Source organism: Sardina pilchardus, chromosome 15 (genome assembly GCF_963854185.1).
Source record: "Sardina pilchardus chromosome 15, fSarPil1.1, whole genome shotgun sequence".
In the NCBI taxonomy this organism is placed as follows: Eukaryota; Metazoa; Chordata; class Actinopteri; order Clupeiformes; family Clupeidae; genus Sardina; species Sardina pilchardus.
This window is the reverse complement of record NC_085008.1, coordinates 23,072,987-23,096,236: the sequence shown is the minus strand read 5'-3', so window position 1 is coordinate 23,096,236 and position 23,250 is coordinate 23,072,987. Positions and strand designations below refer to the sequence as shown.

Below are 23,250 nucleotides of genomic sequence, written 5' to 3'. Positions count from 1 at the left end.
GCTCTCTTCACAGGCCTCCTGCTCATAGTCCTGAACAATAATAATAATAATAATAATAATAATAATAATAAACAGCTATACTTTACTGACGTAATGGCTATGAATGGCCTTATACAAACGACTTTCCCATATCCTTTCTTGTTTTAACTGGTAGCTTAGTATTTTTACTGACTGAAAATTTTTTTCTATTTTATGAAATTGTCCAGTGTGAATATTAATCAAACTGAGATTGTTAAAAATGTACAATCCAGTGATCCTCTCAGCACTCACCGACGACGATTCTTCCTCATCATCACTGTCATCTGAGAGATCATTGGATGATTCCCGATAAACCCACTGAAAGATCCAGGATAGTATAATGTTAGGTCTATACTCTCAACAGGTGTGTTTGTGAATTTTAATGTCTGAATAGCTATAAAAAGGTGCTAACCTCAAGACACTGGACAGCAAAGAAGTCATGCTCATGATGATCCCTTTCAATTAGAAGATGAAAGCATCGATTAAAACTGTAATTTAGCAGAGCATGTTTTTTACATGATGACAAGTTTGCGAAACTTAAACGTAAATCCTCACCCAATAGAAAGATTCTCAGATGCAGGCTTTCGCTCCTCAGACAGGCCTGTCTTCACCTCTTCGGACGGGGTCGTTGGTTCCACATGAAAGATATTTTTTTCCTGTTTCTCCGGAGTCAACGAGGGTAGGGGAGCACTGTGCTGGTTATCCCTGTCGGGATTATCCATAGTCTAGGTTAACCACTAGTAGGTTATATTTTTTGTTTGGCAATGTAAATTCACCTGAGGAAGGTCCACGACCGAAACGTTGTGAATAGGCCTACTAAATAAATGTTTGCATGCGGCAGTGTGCGGGATTCTCTTTTTCAAGTATAGTTTGGCAAAAAACTACCTCTTATGAACCTCTTTTGGCATTAGCGACAATGAGTAGACCTTTTTATAATATATTTATAAGACGTCACAATACAACAGATATCAACCGACTCTAACGTCATAATTAAGCAAATCATATAAATATGGCTCTGAGCGGACCCATCTAGAATCCTTGTTTTGTCACAATACTTTGTAAATTATTGTTCGCTATCCGTTCTAATAAATAGCCTACTATGTGCACACGACTTGTGCTAACTGTACATCGCACAGCCTACAATTAAAAACAGACTAATATTTTAACATTCCTCCCATCACATCCCTATTTGTTTGTAGGCCTAATATGCGGGCTCCAGTCTAAAATAAGCACAAATATTGCGTGTAGTTTAAGTATCAAGATTCAATAGGATTTATTGCCATGTAGGAATTTGTCTTGGCAGGCCTACAACTCTCAGACTTACATAACATGAAGGACAGACATATAAGTAAAGAAAACAGACAATGAACACCAAACAATATCCAGCTAACTGTAGAACAATAGACATACCCAGCAGACATTAAAACAGTAGACATAGAGAAAGTGCACAGTGCATAGGCTACAGTTGATAAGTGCTGCTAACATTTCTACTTGTGAGATGAAGTGCATACAGTTGATAAGTGCTTGTAACATTTCTGATAGATAGATAGATAGATAGATAGATAGATAGATAGATAGATAGATAGATAGATAGATACTTTATTGATCCCCAAGGGGAAATTCAAGATTCTGGTGCTGTTTCTGAAACCTTCTTGCTAATGGGAGGAGATTATAGTGGTGAGTAGAGTGAGTGGTCTGCTATGATGTTTTTAGCCTTCCTAATTATTCTGGCGGAGAAGAGTGAAGAAAGTGAAGGGAGGCTACCTACAGCCTATGATTTTTTTTATGCTCTGCGTAGGCCTACTAGCCTACTCTTTCCAGCCTTTTGTCCTGAGCGTTTGTGTGACTGAACCAGACAAGCGTGGGGAAAAAAATAGCACGCTTTCAATAGTTGACCTATGGGTCATGGCAACTCGGCTGACTCTAAACTTTACTGACCTTAATATTAGTGTTGAGCTCCCAGGATTCATGGATTGTGGTCCCACGGAACTGGAAGGAAGTGATCCTCTCCACCTCCACCCCATTCATGGAGAGCGTAGAGAGGGGACTAGGGGTCCTTCTAAAATCCACTACCAGTTCTACCAGTTTTAGAGATGTTCAGTATCAAGTTAAAGCTTTCACACATTTCACCAGCCCCTCCACTTCTCTGCAGTAGTCAGACTCCTCTCCGTTAGTAATGAGACCAACAACAGAGGCATCGTCTGCCAACTTTAATAGCAAGACTGAACTAGTGTGTGTGATTCACAGAGTTGTGTGTTTAAAGAGTACAGAAGTGGGGAAAGGCCAGTGTTCAAAAACGTTGGTCACCATGGTCACCCATCTAAACAACATGCTTCTTTGCATAGAAAAAGTTGAAAATCCATTCACAGAGTGATGTTCTAACACATAGTTGATTTATTTACCTCCGCCAAGGAGGTATATGTTTTCATCGGGGACCGGTCGGCGTTTGTCTGTCTGTCTGTCTGTTTGTTTGTTTGAAATAGAAGTCTTTGAAAATGTTATTACTTTCTTTGTTGAAATGAAATCAGTAAGCATGAATAAGCAGATGAGATGCTACAAAGCTATTGGCAAGTGTTCTGCACATAGCATCACCTGTATCACCTCCTCTTTCATCATAGAAACTCCTCAGAGACTGATGGAGCCGGCTGGTAGTGCAAGAGGTAAAGGCGCCATCTACTGGCAGGACTATATTATAACATGATGCACCTTTTCCTTTTAAATTTTTCTATAGGCCTAATGCCTTTTTCAAACTAATAACCATGGGTTGGACCAGGGTTGTTTTACCCATATGCAACCCTGATTTTGTACAGACAAACATACACTTATACACAGGTGCACAAACACAAACACACGCGCACACGCACGCGCACGCGCACGCACACGCACACGCACACACACACACACACACACACACACACACACATAATGCATGTTAAGACTGCTGCATAGTGTCCCCAAGTATACTATTGTTGCAGACTTGTAATGGATGAAAGTAATCGATGAATTTCGATGACATTTTCAGGGAAGGTCAGACATGACCCAAGGAAGAAACGATTACATTTTGGGAGTGATCCGTAACACCGTCGGGATTCCGGAGCCGTTTATGTGTTTCACCTAGTGATGTAATGGCATGGTATGGCCATGTGGTGGCGATCGGAATAGTTTAAGCTCAAATGTATGACAACCTAGGAAGAACAATTCACCCCTTGCTGAAACGTCACAAAGTGACGGCACCATGACGGACGGCGGAAAGATAGGAGATGTACGGCAAATTACATGAAGAAGTGAACACCTTCACTTTAACAACTTTTTCAGTTTTGAATCATAACACGTAAAAGAAAAAAAGTGAGCAAAGTGTGATATGAGTGAGTTATTACATCAATAATGTTGAGTATCATCACATCGGCATTAAGAGCAAGCATGTTTGCCCTTCCTGTTTGCCTCCCCATTAACTTGAATAGGAAAATAGCCAGCTGATAACAGCTGAGTTGCAAGATGACCACCGAGTAGGCCTACTTTGTCAAAACATGTTTATATTATAACCTGCTGTTGTATGTCTGTAAAGTATGTTTTCCACTGTTGCTGCAGCAGTTTTATCAATCACGATTATCACAAGTTTGAAAATGGTCTTTCCCTTTTCTTAAACCGTTGAGGGTGTGTCTGATTGCATCCACATATACGCACTATGCGCAACTATTATTATTCACTATAGCCTAAAACAGTGTGAATGAAGTCTAATTACTCTCACGTATTTCTTAAAGTGACGGGCACTGAATTAGGCTGGGTGAACCCTGCCTGACCTGCAGGCGAATTTGGATTTCGCCCAGCAGCTCAGGCTGGAAACCATGCCCACTGATCACGCCTCAGTCTTGTGCTGTAGAAATAAAGCACAGACTCCCCAGACTGATGTTCAATCTTAAAAGATTGATCTTAGTATGGTGATAATAGAATAGCACTGAATTACACCTACACACAACCAACGTGCTCTCAATTAGCCCTACACACCACATTAAACATATACTGACACAGTATATGTATCCAAGACATTAAAGATGTGTCTTATTTTAGAAAACAAACAGAAAAAAATACTGAAAATTAAAAGTTAATGATGGCGCACCGCGCAACCATTTTTTTTGTATTTGGCAACCAAAACTTCATGCGTGGTAACTTGCCCAGTTGGCAACCACTTTTAAAAGCTAATGTTGAGCCCTGGCAAGGTGTATCTGTACTTTCACTGAAGGAAGGGAAGTTAAGTAAAGTAAATGAAGGTACTTTGTCCACCTGACCAGGCTATTGTAACTGATAACTTAGTTAATACTGTCTAAAATAATGATAGTAATGTTTCTTGGTAAGGACTCTAGACAAATAATACATTATAAAATATGACATAAATCTATTTTATTAGTAAAACTTTATTAAAATCAGCAACATATAACTCTGGATAAATGAGGTATTGTACAGATCCCATTCTTTCACAAGGGGGCATGGGTTTTCTTTTATATGATATCAGCACTGTCTCCCTGGGTGTTGCCTGGGAGATGCAGAGGCGTGTGCGAGTCCGTCCCCATCGGAAGTGGGCCTCGCTGCGGAGGGACATCGCCGCGGAGACTTGCCCCGGAGGTGATGAGGCGACCGAAGCCCTTCCCCTGGGAGACGGCGTACGAGGACCGACGCTGGACAGATCCGCGGTGGAACGGAGTTGTGTTCATCTTAGTGAGCACAGGATTGCTCTGGCTCCGGACCTGACAGACAGAAAGAAGGGGCAATAAAATGATCAATGAAAAACATCAACCCCAACAGTCAACTATTCTTGGTCATCTTCCTTGAATTTATTCATGTTTCTCTTTTTCACACACACACACACACACACACACACACACATTCAGTTAAAATGCACAAAAGCAAAAAACAAGATCTAAACACTTTTAGAAGTGTTAATAACAAGGTGGTCCCATCTACAGTCATCAGGTTGAAAGGTCTGAGACTCCCAAAAACAATAGGTTTACAGTGGTTCCCAAGTTGTGGAATGTGTTCTAAAAGTTGTTGATTTCAGATATTGAAAAGTAACTTGTGTCAAGAAAAAAGAGTAGCAATGCACTCACAGTCTCACATAAACACACACACACACACGGATTATACTGCTGGTTTAGCACTGGAAGACATGGTTAAGACTGACAGAAGCATGTGTGGCATGTGACTCTTACCCTGTGTGTGTTGGAGCGAGTCAGCAGCACATCCAGGGCCTGGATTGCCATTGACGGAAGGATGGAAGTACAGGTGGTCAATAGAACAGTAAGCCACACCACAGGGTCTCCAAAGGCATTTATTGACACTCCTGCCACAAAAACAGAAGGTTTCGTTTGACGTTAATGAGGATTCATCGAGGAGGAATCCAGAGCTTGTAAGCATTTTTGGAGCGTGTGTGTAAGTGACTGTGAGAGACAGAGAAAAGAAAGAATATGGTGTGTGTGTGTGAGAGAGAGAGAGATAAAGAGAGGCCAAGAAGATTGACAAGAAAAGGTCTTACCAGGGAATATGTAGTCATTAGGGGACCTGGAGTGAAGACGAGGACTGTGCAGAATCAGTGTGGACAAAAAGTACAGCACTAAACTGAGGATCACTGCTGCAGCGTTGTACTTGGTCCAGTACTTAGTTTGAATAATTATCTGTAGGAAATGAACAGAGAAAAACACTATGAACACTCAGCTATACCCAGTTTTCTTATATTCCAATTATCCTTATTACTACCCCTTCAGCATTAACATGTTATGCATTAGTGTAAAACAAAAATCACAACAACTATATTGTAAGCTGTCTGAGTAAGAACTGTATCCAGGAAGATAATGATGTTGCAGAAAATGTCCCCCCTGGGACCCCATTTATGACCTCAGCTGTTGTTGTGAACACTGCCGATGTTCCCACGGTAACGGCCAAGGTCTGGTAGTCGAGTGCGAGGTACTGGAATACCCCCAGTGGCAGCAGGCAGAGGACCAGGGAGGTGTAGAGGGAGTAGAGCAGGGTGGTGACTAGAGCCCGTGGGCTGAAGTGTTCCAGTCTCTGGCCCTTCTGGTAGACCTCTGGCCAACGCACGCAGCCCTCTGCACTCACGTCCTAACAGTGGCAAAAACACTATCAGGGGGACACTACTGTCAAATATTGTTATTTTATTTTTTACCTCCGCCAAGGAGGTATATGTTTTCATCGGGGACCGGCGTTTGTCTGTCTGTCTGTCTGTCTGTCTGTCTGTTTGTTTGTTTGTTTGTTTGTTTGTCTGTCTGTCTGTTAGCAAGATAACTCAAAAAGTAACGGATGGATTTCGCTGAAATTTTCTGCGAAATGTCAGGCATGACCCAAGGAAGAAATTATTAAATTTTGGGAGCGATTCGTAATTCCGTCGGGATTCCGGAGCCGTTTATGTATTTAGCTTAGTGGTGTAATGGCATGGTATGGCCACGTGATGGGGATCTGAATAGTTTAAGTTCAAATGTATGACAACCTAGGAAGAAGAAGGCAGGTGGAGGTAGCTGCACTCTCTGAGTGCTTTTCTAGTTTTATATATTGTTGTTAACAGCTGATGGCAGGACCTGCCATATGTAAGGGATAACGGCCGACGAGGTGACCGGTTCGATGGAAATAATGGCTAGGTGGAGGTCTAGAACTCCGGCGACGTGCGAAGCACGGAGACGGAGTTACCTCCGCCGTGCCATTATTTCCATCGAACCGGTCGACCTCGAAGGCCGTTATCCCGCTTATCTCCCGTTTGTATTCATAACCTGTATATTTAGAACATAGTTTTATTCCACCGTTGCGTCCGTAAACATCGCTAAAACTGTCTTGACTGTGGGACTACTTTCCGCCACATATCAACTTTCTACTTGCAGGACAAAACTGCCGTTACTAGTTCTAAATGGATGGTTGCTATGGCCAAAAGCCAGTCGTTAGTTTTAAATGGCTGGTTGTTACGGCCAAAAGCCAGTCGTTAGTTCTATCTCTCCCGTTGTCAAGCGGGCATATCCCAGGATTCTGATTAACTTTAACTTTGAAAGATCGCTACTTTTATAGCCTACATGGCATCCAACTAGCTACAATCCACCTCCGTCATATGCTACAATGTTACTATGGTTCTGCACGTCTGTATTTCAGCTTGGATGCAACGTGACAGTTCATTTAAACTTCGCAACGAGTTTGGCGAATTAATATTCAAGTGTGATACGGGAACTACTTCAAAGGTAGCAGGTTATACGAAGTTAATGGCCACCCCATCAGCCAATCAGAGAAGAGAATTCCATTGTTGAGGGAGATAAAAACAGAATAATGTTTAGACAAAGATACTTTTCATGAAACAGAATAAATAGAAGTGTATTACAGACTATCTAGTCACATGAAACAAAAATAGCATGCTTTGCAATACACAGGTAGACAGTTTACTTTTCTTTTTTACTTATTCATATAGTAAATTAGTGCACTCTGCTTCTCACACTTTCTGTTGCTACAGTATGTACAGAGATGAATTTTCAGCCTATGCTGTAGTAAAGACATGACTGTAGCAAGGGTTATGTCGGCAGCTTGTCTTACCTGCTCAAAAACTGCCAGACACTGCACAGGCAGGGCGGTGTACATGACAGTGTACAGAGAAATGAACCAGCTCTCATACAGACGCTGGAACGCAAAACAACAGAATCACAACCCCAAGAATGAAAAATAAGAACTTTAAAGAGCTTACAATCTTACCATTCTACCATGATGATTTCAATAACGAGTATAACAATAATAATAATAATAATAATAACCACTGTGATAACATGTTTCCAATTACAATACAGTCCAATGGTAATTTGCTTGTATTTGTTACATCAAAAATTGGCATAAGACCAGCTGGGAAGAACACTACAACTATAAAGACTCTCTTGACTGTTGATCCCTCTATCTAAATGGAAAGACATACTGTACAGTATAGGAGTTTCTCCATAATAAACAGTGTAGGCCTTCAATTACAAAGGAATTCTGTTCAGCCTGCCCACCTGGGCACTGAAGCCACTGAAGAAGCTGTACCAGATGTGCACGAAAGCGAAGGCCGTGGTTTTGTACAGGAAGTAGCGCAGGAAGAGGCAGATCCGCAGGTTGGACCAGTGGCCGTGCACCAGGAGCAGCCTGCGCAGGAACCGGAACTGGGCCAGAGCGAAGTCCGCGTTCTGGACGGCCTGGCTGCCCTCGACCCCGTATAATCCCACGCCAACATGTGCCGCTGGGGAACGGTGAGAGAGAGAGAGAGAGAGAGAGAGAGAGAGAGAGAGAGAGAGAGAACTATGAGGTCAAAAGACAGAACATCTAACCTTTGATCAAAGAAAAGGTAGAGCACCCACCACAAACACAAACACCTACACAAACACAAACACAAACACAAACACAAACACAAACACAAACACAAACAAATGGAGACTGAAAAGGCGTAAGATGCCATAACATTCAGCTCCAGCGCTTTTTGTTTGTGTCACGGCGGCTACCCTCTAATGTCTTACTCTTGATCATGTTGACGTCGTTGGCCCCGTCGCCGATGGACAGGGTCACCGAGGAGGTGTGCCTCCGCACCAGCTGCACCACCTCGGCCTTCTGGCTGGGGGTCACCCGGCAACACAGCACGGACTGGCACTGGTTGGCCAGTGCCACAAACCTGGCCCCACTCTCTGGCTCATTAAGCAGTTCCGCCTGGCAAACACAATGGAAGGGTTGGCAAATACATTCATTCACGTTTGTTCAAACACCTCCTCACCGGATTGTTGAGAGTGGTGTTTTTTGTGTGGGTTATTTGCCTATATCTGATACCAGAGGAGTGTGAAGCATGGATATAGGGGGTGGATGGGATCATGTGCTATGGTCTGTGCTTTGCGAGTGATGGCAGTTTCAACAAGGGCTGGTAGATTGGGAGTGGGGAGGCCAATTATTTTTGAGCATGTGACAGTGATTCTCATAAGTTTGTTTCTCTTGTTACTTGGCAGCCTGGTGAAGTAGCAGAGGCACAGTACATGAGAAAGGATTCAAGGATTCTATGATACAGAATTTGCAATGATTTGGCGCAACGCCAGTACATCTAAAACTGACGAAAAGGGTCTTGTTCCTATCCAGAATAACAAAGCCATTCTCAGTGTAGCATCATCATGAGTTTGAAAGCATTATCTTAAGGTAAAACGTCAACATTGGGTTGCTTTTATTGATTGGTTGATTGATTCATCGATCTGTTTGTCAACTGGTTGATTGATTGATTAATTGATTAATTCATACATACATTAAATAACGTAATAAATGTGCATTTTGAGTGCTTTCGGACTTTGACTGAACAAAGAATGAATTGCTTTACCAGCTCTAGTCCATTGACGACTATTGTAGTTTTTTCCCTGGACTTCCATTTGTCTGTGCACCATATTTCTGATTTCTTGTCCTGGAGAATCTTTACATCGGAGTCAGAAGACTGAAGAAGCTGCCTGAGGTAAAATAATACATTACATACAGTAGATATGGCAGTACCATATAGTGCAGTAATACACAGTAAAATGACCTGTAACTGCAGGGACAAACTGGGGTTAAAAGGGAACTAGAGATGCAGTGCGATGCATTATGGGTATTTCTAAAGGACTGTTTTAAACACATCTCTGTGTTTTATCATACATGTGTCTCTGCAGTTCTCTTGCACGCTTCACTGCAGAAAATTCTACATATTGATGTGCACGTGTTTGCATGTAAGCAGTACATGCAAATATCCAGCTACATGTGCATGTGTGTGTGTATGTGTGTGTGTGTGTGTGTGTGTGTGTGCGTGTGTGTGTGCGTGTGCATGTGCAGGGAAGCAGATGGGTACAGTCACACACCATCACAAGATTCAGTGCTAACATCATTTCCATGGCTCAACACAGCACAGCATCCATGCAAGGCGAATAGTGGTGCATCTGACCTGAGCTCGTCTCCTTGCAGGAGGCTGGTGTCAGGATCTATTAGCCTGCAGGCGTAGCCCACGTTCACCGCCGTCTCTGTGGAGGACAACAAAGGAGAAGGAGGATGAGGCCAGAGGTGCTTGTGCCGGGTGAAACTGTCTGCCTGTCTGCCTGTCTGCCTTCCTGTCTGTCTGTCTGCCTTCTTGTCTGCTTGAGGAGCACTGGATTGATTATGATATGCCCTTTTGCTGGGTTACATTTCTGCCTCACAAACACACACATGTTCCACAATTTATTTGATTCCATATTATATGATACGCACACAGACATGTTACAAGTCCCGGTCAGGACCGTGGCAACAAATAATAAATATTCCTGTAAGACAGGAGAAAAGGAATGAGGAGCAGACAGACACCGATGTTAGTGTTTAGTCACGAAGTTGCTTCTGATTTATTAAATAACAATCAATCAATAACACACACACACACACACACACACACACACACACACACACACACATACACTTACACACACAATGCACTGCCCTCAAAAGCACATGTAGTTTGTGCAATTTTTTTGAATCCACATTATATATTACTGTACACACAAGACAAGCACACACAAATACACACGCATACGCACACACACACACACACAGGCATACATACCTGTTTTGTCCCCAGTCAGCACCCACACCTTGATGCCTGCCTGCCGGAGAGTGAAGATGGTCTCGGGGACTCCATCTTGGAGCCGGTCCTCGATGGCCGTCACTCCCAGCAGCTGATCAGGAGCAGAGAGAGAGACAGCTGATCAGGAGCAGAGAGAGAGGGAGACAGCTGATCAGGAGCAGAGAGGGAGACAGCTGATCAGGAGCAGAGAGAGAGGGAGACAGCTGATCAGGAGCAGACAGAGTGGGAGACAGCAGCTGATCAAGAGCAGAGAGGGAGACAGCGGAGGGGGTGAGGAGTTCATATGCACACCTGTCACTGGTATGTCACCGTATTACCTGAGACATATTCATTGCTGCTTTGATAGACCAAGATATTAGACATTACTGTATATACTGTACAGTATTATACAGAGCTATTATAGATTATAGCGATATTACATTAGATATTATACAGAGGTAAATATGATAAGTTATATATATAATATGTACAGTATATACAGTCATATATAAGACATATTATAATACTGCTAAACATTTCACTGGTTAATAGGTTAATAGTCCTAAGAATAGCTTCATCCAAAGGTGATTATGGAATGAAGTACATCAGTCAGTGGGGAACGTAGATCAAAGGAAACTGAGGTGATTTTAGTCCTTGTCCAGGGCTTATTTTTTGGACTATTTTCACATCATAAATGGCCCAGCACATGCCTGAATTGAGGCACAGTGCCTTAAAAGGTTCAGCCCTGCTTGTCATACTGGAGAGTGTCACAACATTAGGTAACACTTAACTTGGTGGTATCTACATAAGTAAAGAGAGACTGTAGATTTTAGAGACTGTGGACTGTGGATTTTAGACACTACATCCAACAGGACTAACATTATTTAAACAAGATTTTTAATTCCTGCTGAGCCCTCCTGTCTTTCCTTTTAAAAATTGTTTTGCCTATTTCTTAATTTTTAATACATTTGAATAAACTTTTATAGCTTCTTAACCTTTTTTTAGGAGGAAAAGGGTGCGGATGTACCAACAGGTCTGTCGAAAATAAAGAAAAAACATTCATTCATACAAAAAAAAAACAATTCTAAATTCCGAACCCTCACCCTAACCCTAACTTGTTATGACAAAAACGGAATGACCCTTAATGACAGAAGCATTATGTCATGAACGTTCAAGACTTGTTTATAATGCTTATGACACGTTCATGACAGTCGGGTCATGTCACTCTTATGTAGATACCTCCAAGTCAAGTGTAACCCCAACATTATCCTGCGCACAGGGAAGCTCAGTAAATGAACCCCCACTGCTGTGTGAGTACCGTAAGCTCTCTCTCCATGCGGTCGTGCAGCTCCTCGAGCCTGGCCTCGCGCTGAGACGTCTCGGCCTGACACTGCTCCAGGGCCCGCCCCCACTCAGACCACAGGGCCTCAGTGACCGGGCGCACGGCCACACACAGGGTGCGCAAGCAGCCCTGGGCAAACAGCTGCAGCAAAGAAGAAAAACACGAGTGTGCTCATACAGTCCCATCTCTATGACTGATAAGTGATATGGAGAATTGTGTCTGACTGGCACATTAGAAATGTGTCTGTTTTATTTTGTTTCAGAAATTTCAGTGCTATTATGGAGTGATAAAACATGTTCATACGTGTGTAGATGTGTATGTATGTGTGTGTGTGTGTGTGTGGGGGAGGGGGGGGGGTTGTGGGTATGAGGGTGTGTGTGAAAGACACACAAGTAGAGTAGATGTGGATGTATGTGCTTGTGGGTGCTACACATTGGTGGTGGTTAGTGAGGTTCAAGGAAGCGCTCTGAGTGTCTTGAAAAGCGCTATATAAATGTAATGTGTTGCTGCTGTTGATGTTGTTGTATGGGTGTGGTTCAGTGGTATGTGAGGGGCAATTGCTCTGTCGCTTGTTTGGAGTTTAACACGGTTTTAAACTCCAACTCCCGACTCCAACTCCATTTTAAAACCTTGTTAAACTCCAAACTAGCGACAGAGCAATTGCCCTTGTGTGTTTGTATGAGCATGAAATTGTAAAGTGTGTGTTCCGGTGTTTTTCAGTCCCTCACGTCCAGAGCTCTGTCGCTGCTGTCCTTGTGTGGACAGTCCTTCTGCAGCCTCTCCAGGATGACCATGTCTGCCCCTTTACAGTACAGCTTCAGCTCTCCACTGGGTTCCCTTACTGTCAGAACACACACACACACACACACACATATGCAGACACACACACACAGAGATGTGCACACACACACACACACACACACACACGCACACACACACACACACACATACACACACAAACAAACACACACACACACACACACACACACACACACACACACACACACACACACACACAGACACACACACACACACACACAAACACAGATGCAGACACACACACACACACAAACACAGACAGACACACACACACACACACACACACACACACACAAACCATTACATACAAATTCCAACACAATCTACAGTAACAACAAATAAGCACACACACTAACAAACGAACAGACACTACTGTGTTTCCTCTCTAGGGGGCAGTGCAAGCCAGCAGACGCACCTACCCAACACAGACATGCGCCTCCTCTTGCTGGTGAAGTCGATCAGAGACAGGAGCTGATACTGGCGCGTGTGGTCCAGCTCGCTGATGGTGAGCGAGTCTCTCGTCCGGGAGAGAAAGACGCAGCCCATCTCCCGCGCCGCTCCCACCAGGGCCTCCTCGTCAGGAGACGCAGCCTGGTAATGTGGAACCCCTGGGGGGGAGAAATAAAACATTAAAAAAAACCGCAACCTTCACCTGTGCTAGAACAACTTCAGATGTCTTTTGAACTTGGAAAGTTATCTCCATTGATATGGGATAGCACACGCTCCCTCTTTAGCTCACAAAGCACTGTTCTGTATACTTCATGTTTGTGACTGTAGATAGCATGGGCAGCTTGGCATCACACAATGACTGAAGAAACAAAACCAAAAATACTTCAGTGCCATTATGTGCCAGTGTTGAGTACTCTCTCTCTCTCTCTCTCTCTCTCTCTCTCTTTCTCTTTCACACTCTCTCTCTCTCTCTCACCCTCCTTCCACTCTGTCATGACGGTGTGGCACAGCGCCAGCGCGGTGAAGAACTCTCTGGTCTGCGGGCAGCGCTGCTTGACCAGCCGATCCACCAGCCGCTGGTCCCAGAACTGCAGCCCGCCACAGGAGAAGCGGTTCCAGCTCAGGTCCAGAGGCTGAGCAGAAGAGGACAGCAGGGGTGTTGGGTCTCAAGAGCCGTCAACTCAGACAACTGACAACTCAGGAGAGAACGAGCAGGACATTGCAGGGATGCATGTTTTATCTCTGATCAGTCAGTGATGATTCTAAACAGAGGTATGGATTCGAGTCACATGACTTAGACTTGAGTCAGACTCGACTCACGATTTTGATGACTTCAGACTGAACTAGACAAAGTTAGAAATGACTAAGTTAGACTTGCAACTCGACTTGGACTTCCATGCTGCTGACTCGAGACTTGACTCAGACTCGGCCCTCTGACTTATAACGAGACTTGAGACTTAAGTGTGACTTGCCAAACAGTGACTTTGTCCCACCTCTGATTTTAAATAGAGATCACACAGAGCTATGCTGATTGTGCCATACTGAACAAAACCTATAGTTAACTTCCTACTTTTTCTACAAATGCATTACAACTTACTTTTTCTAACAAACGTTTCCTATTTTTATAAGAAATACTTCCTGTTAACAGAGTTCATGTCCATATGAAAACATACCTTTTGATTCTCTGAATGGGCTGGCATATCCCCTAAACAAAAAGAAACAAAAAACACAGAAGAGGAATCATTTCACTAAAATCACTTCCCTAAGTGGACCATGTTTTTTTTTCAGTGTCGGCCGCTGCTAGGCCTTCTGTTCTGACTGACCGTAGATGTCCCCAGCGATGCAGCACTGGCGGAAGAGCAGGCGGTTCTGGGTCAGGGTGCCGGTTTTGTCGCTGAGCAGGTGGCCCACCTGACCCAGCTCCTCGTTGAGCGAGGTGTTCCGTGCGTGAGCGGGATTGTCGGTGTCTGCGTGGTACATCTGCAGGTCCCAGTTGATGAAGAGACTCTGGATCACTTTCATCACCTCAAACCTGCAGAGGACATAACGAGCGAGTCACTGCGGAGTCACAGAACCAGACTTAAGCTCTAAACACTGAACATTTTGAACCGTCTGTCATCTTGACTGCCATTATTTGCTGCCTTAACAATGTATCTGTGCAGAGGTGATAAACTATCACATAGTATGTATAGTATTGTGTTGTGAGTCCATGTGTGTGACTCACGCAAGTAGACTGGGTCACAGAGATGATTAAAGAAATATATGAAAATCTCCAGACGAATCTCAAAAGACAAATATATATACACACACACATTACCATTCTGAGAAAACATTGGAGAACCCTTTTGCAATTATGGTATGTAAGCACATAATGTAATCTGAAAATTGCTACCTTGATTAAAACACAATGCAACTGATCTCAGCTGGTATTCTGTCTATAATGGAGTGGAATGGAAATGTCTAAGAGACCCCAAACTTTTGAACAGCAGTATACTGTGTGTGTCTATATTAGTGTACAACTGTATGTGTGTCTTAAAGGGACACTTCACCGATTAGCATTAAGCTTTGTATCTTTAGAAAACCAGTCATGTTTTTGAATGGTCGTGCATCATTCCCTCAGTTTGCCTTGAGATGGGAGAAATACGGATTTCAATGTTGAACTTCCTGCTTTCAATGATGTAAAAATCATCATTTTACATCATTGAAAGCAGAAAGTCCTATTCATGGGTTCAAGGCAAACTGAGGGAATGATGCACGACCGTTCAAAAACATGACTGGTTTTCTAAATATACAAAGCTTAATGCTAATCGGTGAAGTGTCCCTTTAATTAGTAAACAACTAATTAAGTAATTATATATAGGAATCTCCTCTGTGCTGTGTAGGTGTTGTGTAGGAGTTTGCGGGAGGTTTTTGGGTCCTTACGAGATGTACATGGACATGGGGATGGCAGGGCTCATCAGGATCACGTAGCCCCAGAAGGTGAGGAAGGCTAGGTAGGCTGGACTCGAGCCGCCCCCCAGGGCCGCCAGCGGCTCCAGGCGCGAGGACACCTGGTGCTCAAACACACCTGAGCCAACAGCCAACAGCAGGTCCACAAGCAGCACAAATGTCATGATCTGAGACAGGCAAGGCAGTAGATCACCAATTAACATTAGAGAGCACTGGGTTAATTATCATGAATGATGGATCCAACTGCTTATAAACTACATGCATGAGTAATGTTACGTATTTCACAAAGCCCAGTTTGAACTTGATACCCCTAGACCAAGCACTACAGCAACAGGGACACAGAAAAAATCACTTAAGAGTTACGACTATGATTTGTTTATAGTAGCTTTTCCTCTGGGAACTAACATTACTCAATTCATGTATGAGCAAGCCATTAGCTTTAAATTAAACAAACATTAATGAAATATTGAGTAATCAATTAAGTGATGTACACAAGTCTATATTAATGATATAGCAATCAATTCCAATCTAACAGCAACGTGACTAGATCCATTCTCGCCTGTTATCCAAAGTGGTGCGTCTCTTACCGCCAGAATAACCCTGTTGAGGATCCTCTCCACTTGGGTTGTCTTCACTATCACCTTGCCACAGTTTTTCATGATCTTACTGTCCGCGCCTGACAACAATTCAGCAGAGTAATAAACCATGAGAGCCAGGGGTGTAGTGGCAAAATAAGAATGATGAATTCTGTGATCACGGTGAGGTGGACTGCGCCATCCGATTTTTAAAAAAGGCATTCAGAATATGTTTGATGATGGTGGAGGTTATTGAGTAATGTTTATAGCAATATCAATGGTATTAAATGGTTCCTAGAGTGTTGATGAGTGTACATGTTGTGAATGTGGATAATACAGTGCGTTTTTTTTATGTTAAAAGTTGAAAATTGGAGAATAACCTCTTTTGACAGTTCAATAAACTCTTATAAGAGGTGGATAAACTCTATTTCTGAAATTTCAGGGGTGGATAAACTGCATTTACTTGCGTTTAGCCCCCACTACATCCCTGATGAGAGCCACAGGTACAGTAAGTGACCTCTCACTGGGCTCTGTCAAGCTGACACGCACACGTACTGTACATCCACACGCTAGGTCATTCCTCCACACATAGGATAGAATTAGCTGTTATGGGGTTGAGTATTATTTTACATTGCGAATTACAGGAACAGCTTTTACTGTTTGTAATATCCAAGACAATGAAGAGCTGGCCTCCCAACTTCGTAACAACATGTTAACCAATATTGACTCTCAACTCTAACGCAGCGCATGTATTTCGTGAACTCAACCTACAAGTTTACCTCAACCCCATGATCTAGTTTCTGAGCTTTTTTTGTGTATCCTCAATCTTCATGGAATCCACAACTTTGACCTCAACACATGACCTTTGGTGCGCTGCTTCACTAACCGTTCTTCAGGAAATACCCTATATGGGAAATACAGAACCCTCACTGCCTACTCTGACTGCCATCTGTACGCCCATTGCCCACACTGTACTAATGCTAGTTTATTATACTGGGCAGCATTTCCCAAAACCATAGTTGCTAACTACTGTAAGTTAGCAACTTTAAAAAACTTTTTTTAACTTAAAAAAAACGGCCTGACGGTGTTAAAAAGAAAGTGTTGATTAAAACAAAGTCCTCTGCAATGTCTGCAGCACAGAATTTGCATATCACCAGAGTTTGTCAACTCTTAAGTACCACATTACTGCAAAGAAATAGTGTTGACATTGCGATTTTGCGATTACATTTTATATGCGATTAATTTAGATTAATTAATCACAGAGTAATACAGTAAATACATGTAATTAATTAGATCAGAATGCATTTTCTCTGTGAGCGGCGTACTGTGCGTACCTGCATATATGGTGAGGCCGTACGCGTGGTCGGTGTTTCGCAGCACTGTCCCTCTGAGAAGGATGTGCTCGGTGTTCAGCCTGTGGGTCGCCCCGCTCCACCGGAGCTCCCCGTCGAAGGAGTAGAGGCGGCCATTGGGCTCCTCACAAAACACCACACCTGAGGATTAACAAATAGATAGATAGATACTGTAGATAGATAGATACTTTATTGATCCCCAAGGGGAAATTCAAGGTCCCAGCAGCTTAAGACACCACACACAACATACAATACAATGTAAACAGGAAAATACAAAGCAAATCAACAAATCAACATGACTAAAGGAGCAGTAAAATACTATAGATAAGATGTGCATGAATGTACTGAGGATTGGTACTGTGATCCAGTATGAGGTGTGTGTCAAACAGGTGCCATTTAACACAATTGCACTTTATAGAATTTACTATCAAATGCACAGGAACTGACTCTGACTAAAAACAGAGAGACAGAGAGCATGAGAAGAAATCCCTTGGCTCTGCATTATATTTTTTCTCGACTGCTTTAATGCTTCTGTCAATCACAGACAAAATGGAGGGGGCCTACTATGATGTTTTGCATTTGTTTTTGGTTCTGTACTGCCACACATCAATCAACACTGGGAGCACTCAGAGGGCTAAAAGGAGGATTTATAATATAATAATTGACTCTGAGGAAGACGCAGTGCGTCGAAACGTCAGTCTTTTGTGCACCACAATAAAAAAAAGTTATTTAGTAGCCTAATCTGAGTGCTCCGGTCATCTCTGGGTTAGTCTATTAGAAGTAGCCCAGCCAGTGTTTCTGAGGATTTATAAGCTTGGGTCTGGTTTCCAACCCTGATCCTGTTAAGGGACAATATTCAATTTTTACTCTTTAACCAAATGACCCTGACACAACCAAACGCATGTTAACTAAACCCTAAAAACACAGGAGTCAATGAGAAATCAGCCTGACACCTGAGCTAATGTTTACCTTCATCACTGCATCTCAAACACTTTGTTTGACTTTGGAGACACATTTGGAGACGGCGTATCTAAGGTATATATGGTGTGTATCTACAACAGAGAGGCATGCTAAGTTACCGTTGAAGCTTGAGAGGCTCTGCTCCAGCAGGTCAGAGGACAGTGCATTGTGGGTAGCAGCCAGCGCCTGGCGAAACTTGAGGTTGGTCTCTCTGTCAAAGTGGGCCATAGCATATGATACTGTGGTTAGTCACCAAATTTTCAAACCATGCCACAGAACTAGACCACTATGTAGTGGCTGAGGAAAGTAGTTTACTAAACCAGATCCTTTCCTAAGAATTGAACACACTGAGCAAAGGAGAGCTGCGGTTGGTCTGTCTGGGGCTGGTTCAATGTCGAATGGTCAAGAGGTTTCTCACCCATCTATGTCAGCGGTTTCCACATAGCACAGACTGTGCGGCTCAGTGCTGGATAAAAGAAGAAGATCCGCCTATGGGCGCACACGCGCACACACACGCGCACACACACACACACACACACACACACACACACACACACAGACACACACACACAGAGAGAGAGAGAGACAAATAGACGGACAAATAGATAGACAGAGACAGACAATACAAATTCATTCAAATATTTCCCTTCAATGAAATAGATAGATAGATGGATATATTGATAGATAGATAGATAAATAGATAGATAGATAGATACATTTATCTATCTATCTATTGATGCCACTCACTGGTATGATTTGGTCTTTATGAATCCTCAGCACGTCTCCAACACACACATCTTTCCACTGGACTGTTTTAAATCTAACACAGAGTCAGAGAGAGAAGAGACACACAGAGAGAGAGAGAGAGAGAGAGAGAGAGAGAGACAGAGACAGAGACAGAGACAGAGACAAATACTTCAATGCGTCAATCTGACATCACATTTTCAAAACAATCAACACACAGGCCTAAACAGAAGCACTCAGGCTTTGGCACTCTTTCTATGAGAGCTATATGTTAAATGGTTAGAAAAAAAGGGTGTACAAAATGTGTGAAACCAAAGAAAAAGTGTCAACACATTTTCAAGTGATGGCTGCTGCTGTGCTAAGGTCAAGATAAGTGAAAGTAGACCAAGTAAAGCTGTAAACATGAACGTTTTTTAACCTCAGTTACTCTGTGTTTGAGGTCAGAGAGACCAGCATCCCCTCAGGACTTACCCTCCTGAAGTTAGAAGATCACAGGACCTGCTGTTGATCTGTTTATCACTGCGTCTGCGCCCCTAAAACACCCACACCCACACACACACACACACACACATACACACACACGCAGACACACACACACACGCAGACACACACACAAACACACACACACACACACACACACACACACACACACACACACACACACACACACACACACACACACACACACACACACACACACACATGCAGACACACACACACAGACACACACACACACACACACACACACACACACACACACGTTATCAACAACAAAGCTGGGGAGTTCTTGGGGAGTGAGGGCAAAAATGGGAGCTGCATGTCTTCTATATCTCAATCATCAATGTTCACATACTCAATACAGTCAAATCATGACACTGTATGAGTTAAATGACTGTCTTTGAATGTCATTGTTTGAATGAATGTCTTTTTGCTAGATCTGACACGATATAATCAATCCCAACAGCTATTATGTCCATGCCATGTGTACTGGGAACATCAGATGCTGATGGAGAGAGAGAGGAAGAAAGAAAGAGAGAGAGAGAATGGGCAAACAAGGTGACATACTGTAGGAAGTGAAAGACAATGAAAGAGAGAAAGGTAGAGACAGGAAACTGGAAAAAAAGTGAAAGTGTGTGGGTGTGGGTGTGAAAGAGAGAGAGAGAGAGAGAGAGAGAGAGAGAGAGAGATATGTATCAGAAGAGCTTAAACTCACCAGATCAGAGACCAAATCCTTGAGCGCTCGCACAAACAGGACTATGAGCAGAGGGAACACAGTGATGTACCACGGGATGGTGGCGATGACAGGCACACACTGCAAATGACATTACAACAGCTTCATAACAAAACAAAACAAAACAAAACACGAAGACAACCATCCAGCATGTTAACAGGAAGCTGCTGATCAGCATTTGGGCCTGTGTCTCAGTCAGCTGGCATCAAGGTGGCTTTCAAAGTAGTACTGTATGTGGTTTTAGTGATAGACTTTACATTACATTTAGCTGACACTTTTTAGCCGAAGCTGCCTGGGGGAATGGTAAAGCACCAAATGACTTTGTTCTCTGAGCAAAACAAAGCCGTAAGACTCTGGTTTACCACTAACAGTGACTTAACTTAACACTAAACCACACACTTATATATTTGGACTATGAGTATTTGGGTAGTTGATTATAATCTAGTGTGATTATAGTGTAGTGTGTTTGATTATCATATTGTAGTGTGTGGTGTATAGCCAAAAACATGACGATAAGTTAACTCCTGAAATAGAATAGAATAATTAGACGGTTTTGCCATATCTGTCACTAAACCATGCATTTTGAATACTGTTCCTCAAAACACAGAGGTATCATACTGCACTTTGATCGCCAAAACACAATACACTAATATCAACTAGTCAAATAAGAGTCAAATAGTTTTCTTTTCATAAAGCCACAGCCAAGCCCATTTCAGTAAAGTCTGACTGTAACCCTGGGTTCTCTCCCTCTGATATAAGGTAGAGAGGCTTCTCTTATACCTACCTGCATTATCACTATCAGAAGGAAGTAGAAGTTTGCAAAACGCTGGAACTGCTCATAAATCGTGTACGGCAGGAAGTTCAGAGGGGTGTATTTGTGACTGCGTATGGTATTGTCCTGCCACAAACAAACAAACAAACAAACAAACAAACAAACTGAAACAGGGGAGCCCTGTACTGTGGAATGTCAAATGAGGCCAAGCAGCTTCAGGTGAACTGCGAAAATGCTTACCGCATATCGCCCCCATTGGAAAAAGAAGAATGACTTTCTCTGCAGTTGTTTATGGAAATGGGCAGAGTTGGCTTGCACCTCCCAGCTGATGTCTGAGACACAGGCACGGCAACAACATTACCAAGAGAAAAAGACTCGTCATGGCAGAACAAAATGCTGGGGGCTTTGTGGTTTGTGAATATTCTTACGTAGGCTAGGCCTTTTCCATTCATCTTCACACCTGACACCTCAAAATGTATCAAAGGCATACATGACAAAAAGAATATGTTTGAGCAATGTACTGACTGACTGTACAGGGATAAGAGACGAAGAAAACCTTTACCTGAACACTCTGAACTGCGAGATTTCTTTTTGGCCATTTGAAGAGAAATAAAAGGTGCTCTAAAACAGACAGACAAGTCAGAAAAATCCAGAAAAATGTCAACAATTGCCAAGACAACAGTAAAATGAACATATTAACCTCTTTTACACTTACCTTTGTGAAAGGAAATGACAATACTTGCTCAAATAAATAATTATGATCTTAAGTTAAACGCAACATTTCCTAAAATGTGTTCGGGATGTTCAACTCCAGGCAGCAGAGCGGTCATTCCTGCAAGCTGAAGGGAAGGAAATGGAAAAACGTGACCTATCTCCAGTGGTTTGGGAAAAATGTGACAGGTAAATAAGCAGTTAGAGGGTGGGGCTACAATATGCAGAGAGAGCACAGGTGAGCTCTCGGCTCTCATCCGTGATCACATTCCAGACAATTCTATTGTAGAATGCTAGGATGGGACTGACCCAGCAGATCAGCTTTCATGCTTTGTCATCTTTCATCTCGGACATTGCTTTGTTTGCTTCATTGTGTTTTAGTACTAGCAGAACCGGTTTCGTTTCCCCTTTTGGAAACGTTTGGTCCAATTTCATTGGATCGCTCTTGTTCTAGCTCTTGTTTGTGGCTTGTTCTACAGTTCAGATTTGCCCGCTAATAATATCCCATCAAAGTCAGGGCACACATACTGTACAACGCTGCCTCAAAAATCCCTAGTATGTAACTCAGGGTAACTCACCATGTCCGCTGAAGCCGAATCCAACTCTTGTATCCTTTTGCTCTGAAAGTCCTGGGTTACGTATTGAAGCCAGTGAGCTATCTACCTGAGGATGGAGCACTGGCGAAAGACAGGCACACCTGCTCATTTGCATGCAAGTGAAACAAGCGATCCATTATCGTCACTCCTTTACCCTCTCTTTCTCTCATTCCCCATTCAAAACAATTGGATACATGTGATTCCATGGGGTGGAGACTGGAGAAAGAAAGGAGAGAAAGGAAAGAGAGAGAGAGAGAGAGAGAGAGAGAGAGAGAGAGAGAGAGAGAGAGAGAGAGAGAGAGAGAGAGAGGTGGATGAATAGAGTAAGCCCTTTAGAGTCAAATGGGTTCATTTTCTGAGGACACAAACACCTTAAGTCCCTGGGCTCTCAATCAGTCTCTCTCCTGTCACCACCGAGGTGGCAATCACTCCCGGGAGTCTGTTCTCCCAAGCCAGTGTAGCCTATTAGTGCGTTAACAGACACTGGAGCGCTCTCTGGTGGAAACATGTCATCATTGGGCACACTGCTTCACTGCTGCTACAGATACATGTACACGTCACTAGCGACAAACGGTGTGTGTGTGTGTGTGTGTGTGTGTGTGTGTGTGTGTGTGTGTGTGTGTGTGTGTGTGTGTGTG

General features: G+C 43.0%; 1 protein-coding gene across 2 annotated transcripts; it reads right to left on the bottom strand.

The window, feature by feature from the left end:
• Positions 1-4,474: 4,474 nt before the first annotated feature.
• Positions 4,475-22,768, bottom strand: atp8b3 (ATPase phospholipid transporting 8B3). 2 transcript variants are annotated; one of them, XM_062555967.1, is made up of 29 exons: positions 22,595-22,768; positions 22,021-22,144; positions 21,868-21,926; positions 21,546-21,637; positions 21,318-21,431; positions 20,516-20,614; positions 19,774-19,835; positions 19,306-19,378; positions 18,977-19,047; positions 18,678-18,769; positions 17,581-17,739; positions 16,259-16,347; positions 15,645-15,838; positions 14,546-14,754; positions 14,396-14,427; positions 13,699-13,855; positions 13,193-13,381; positions 12,683-12,795; positions 11,931-12,095; positions 10,613-10,724; positions 9,970-10,040; positions 9,374-9,502; positions 8,538-8,724; positions 8,040-8,263; positions 7,594-7,677; positions 5,905-6,129; positions 5,546-5,684; positions 5,223-5,353; positions 4,475-4,760 (listed from the first exon to the last, which is right to left on the bottom strand). In XM_062555967.1, exons 3-29 carry the CDS (start codon positions 21,902-21,904, stop codon positions 4,515-4,517), a joined length of 3,495 nt encoding a protein of 1,164 aa, XP_062411951.1. In that variant the 5' UTR covers positions 21,905-21,926; positions 22,021-22,144; positions 22,595-22,768; the 3' UTR covers positions 4,475-4,514. The 2 variants fall into 2 exon arrangements, with proteins under 2 accessions (XP_062411951.1, XP_062411952.1); XM_062555968.1 differs by lacking the exons at positions 4,475-4,760; positions 5,223-5,353; positions 5,546-5,684 and having other exon boundaries at positions 5,995-6,129; positions 8,071-8,263.
• Between the last annotated feature and the right edge of the window lie 482 nt (positions 22,769-23,250).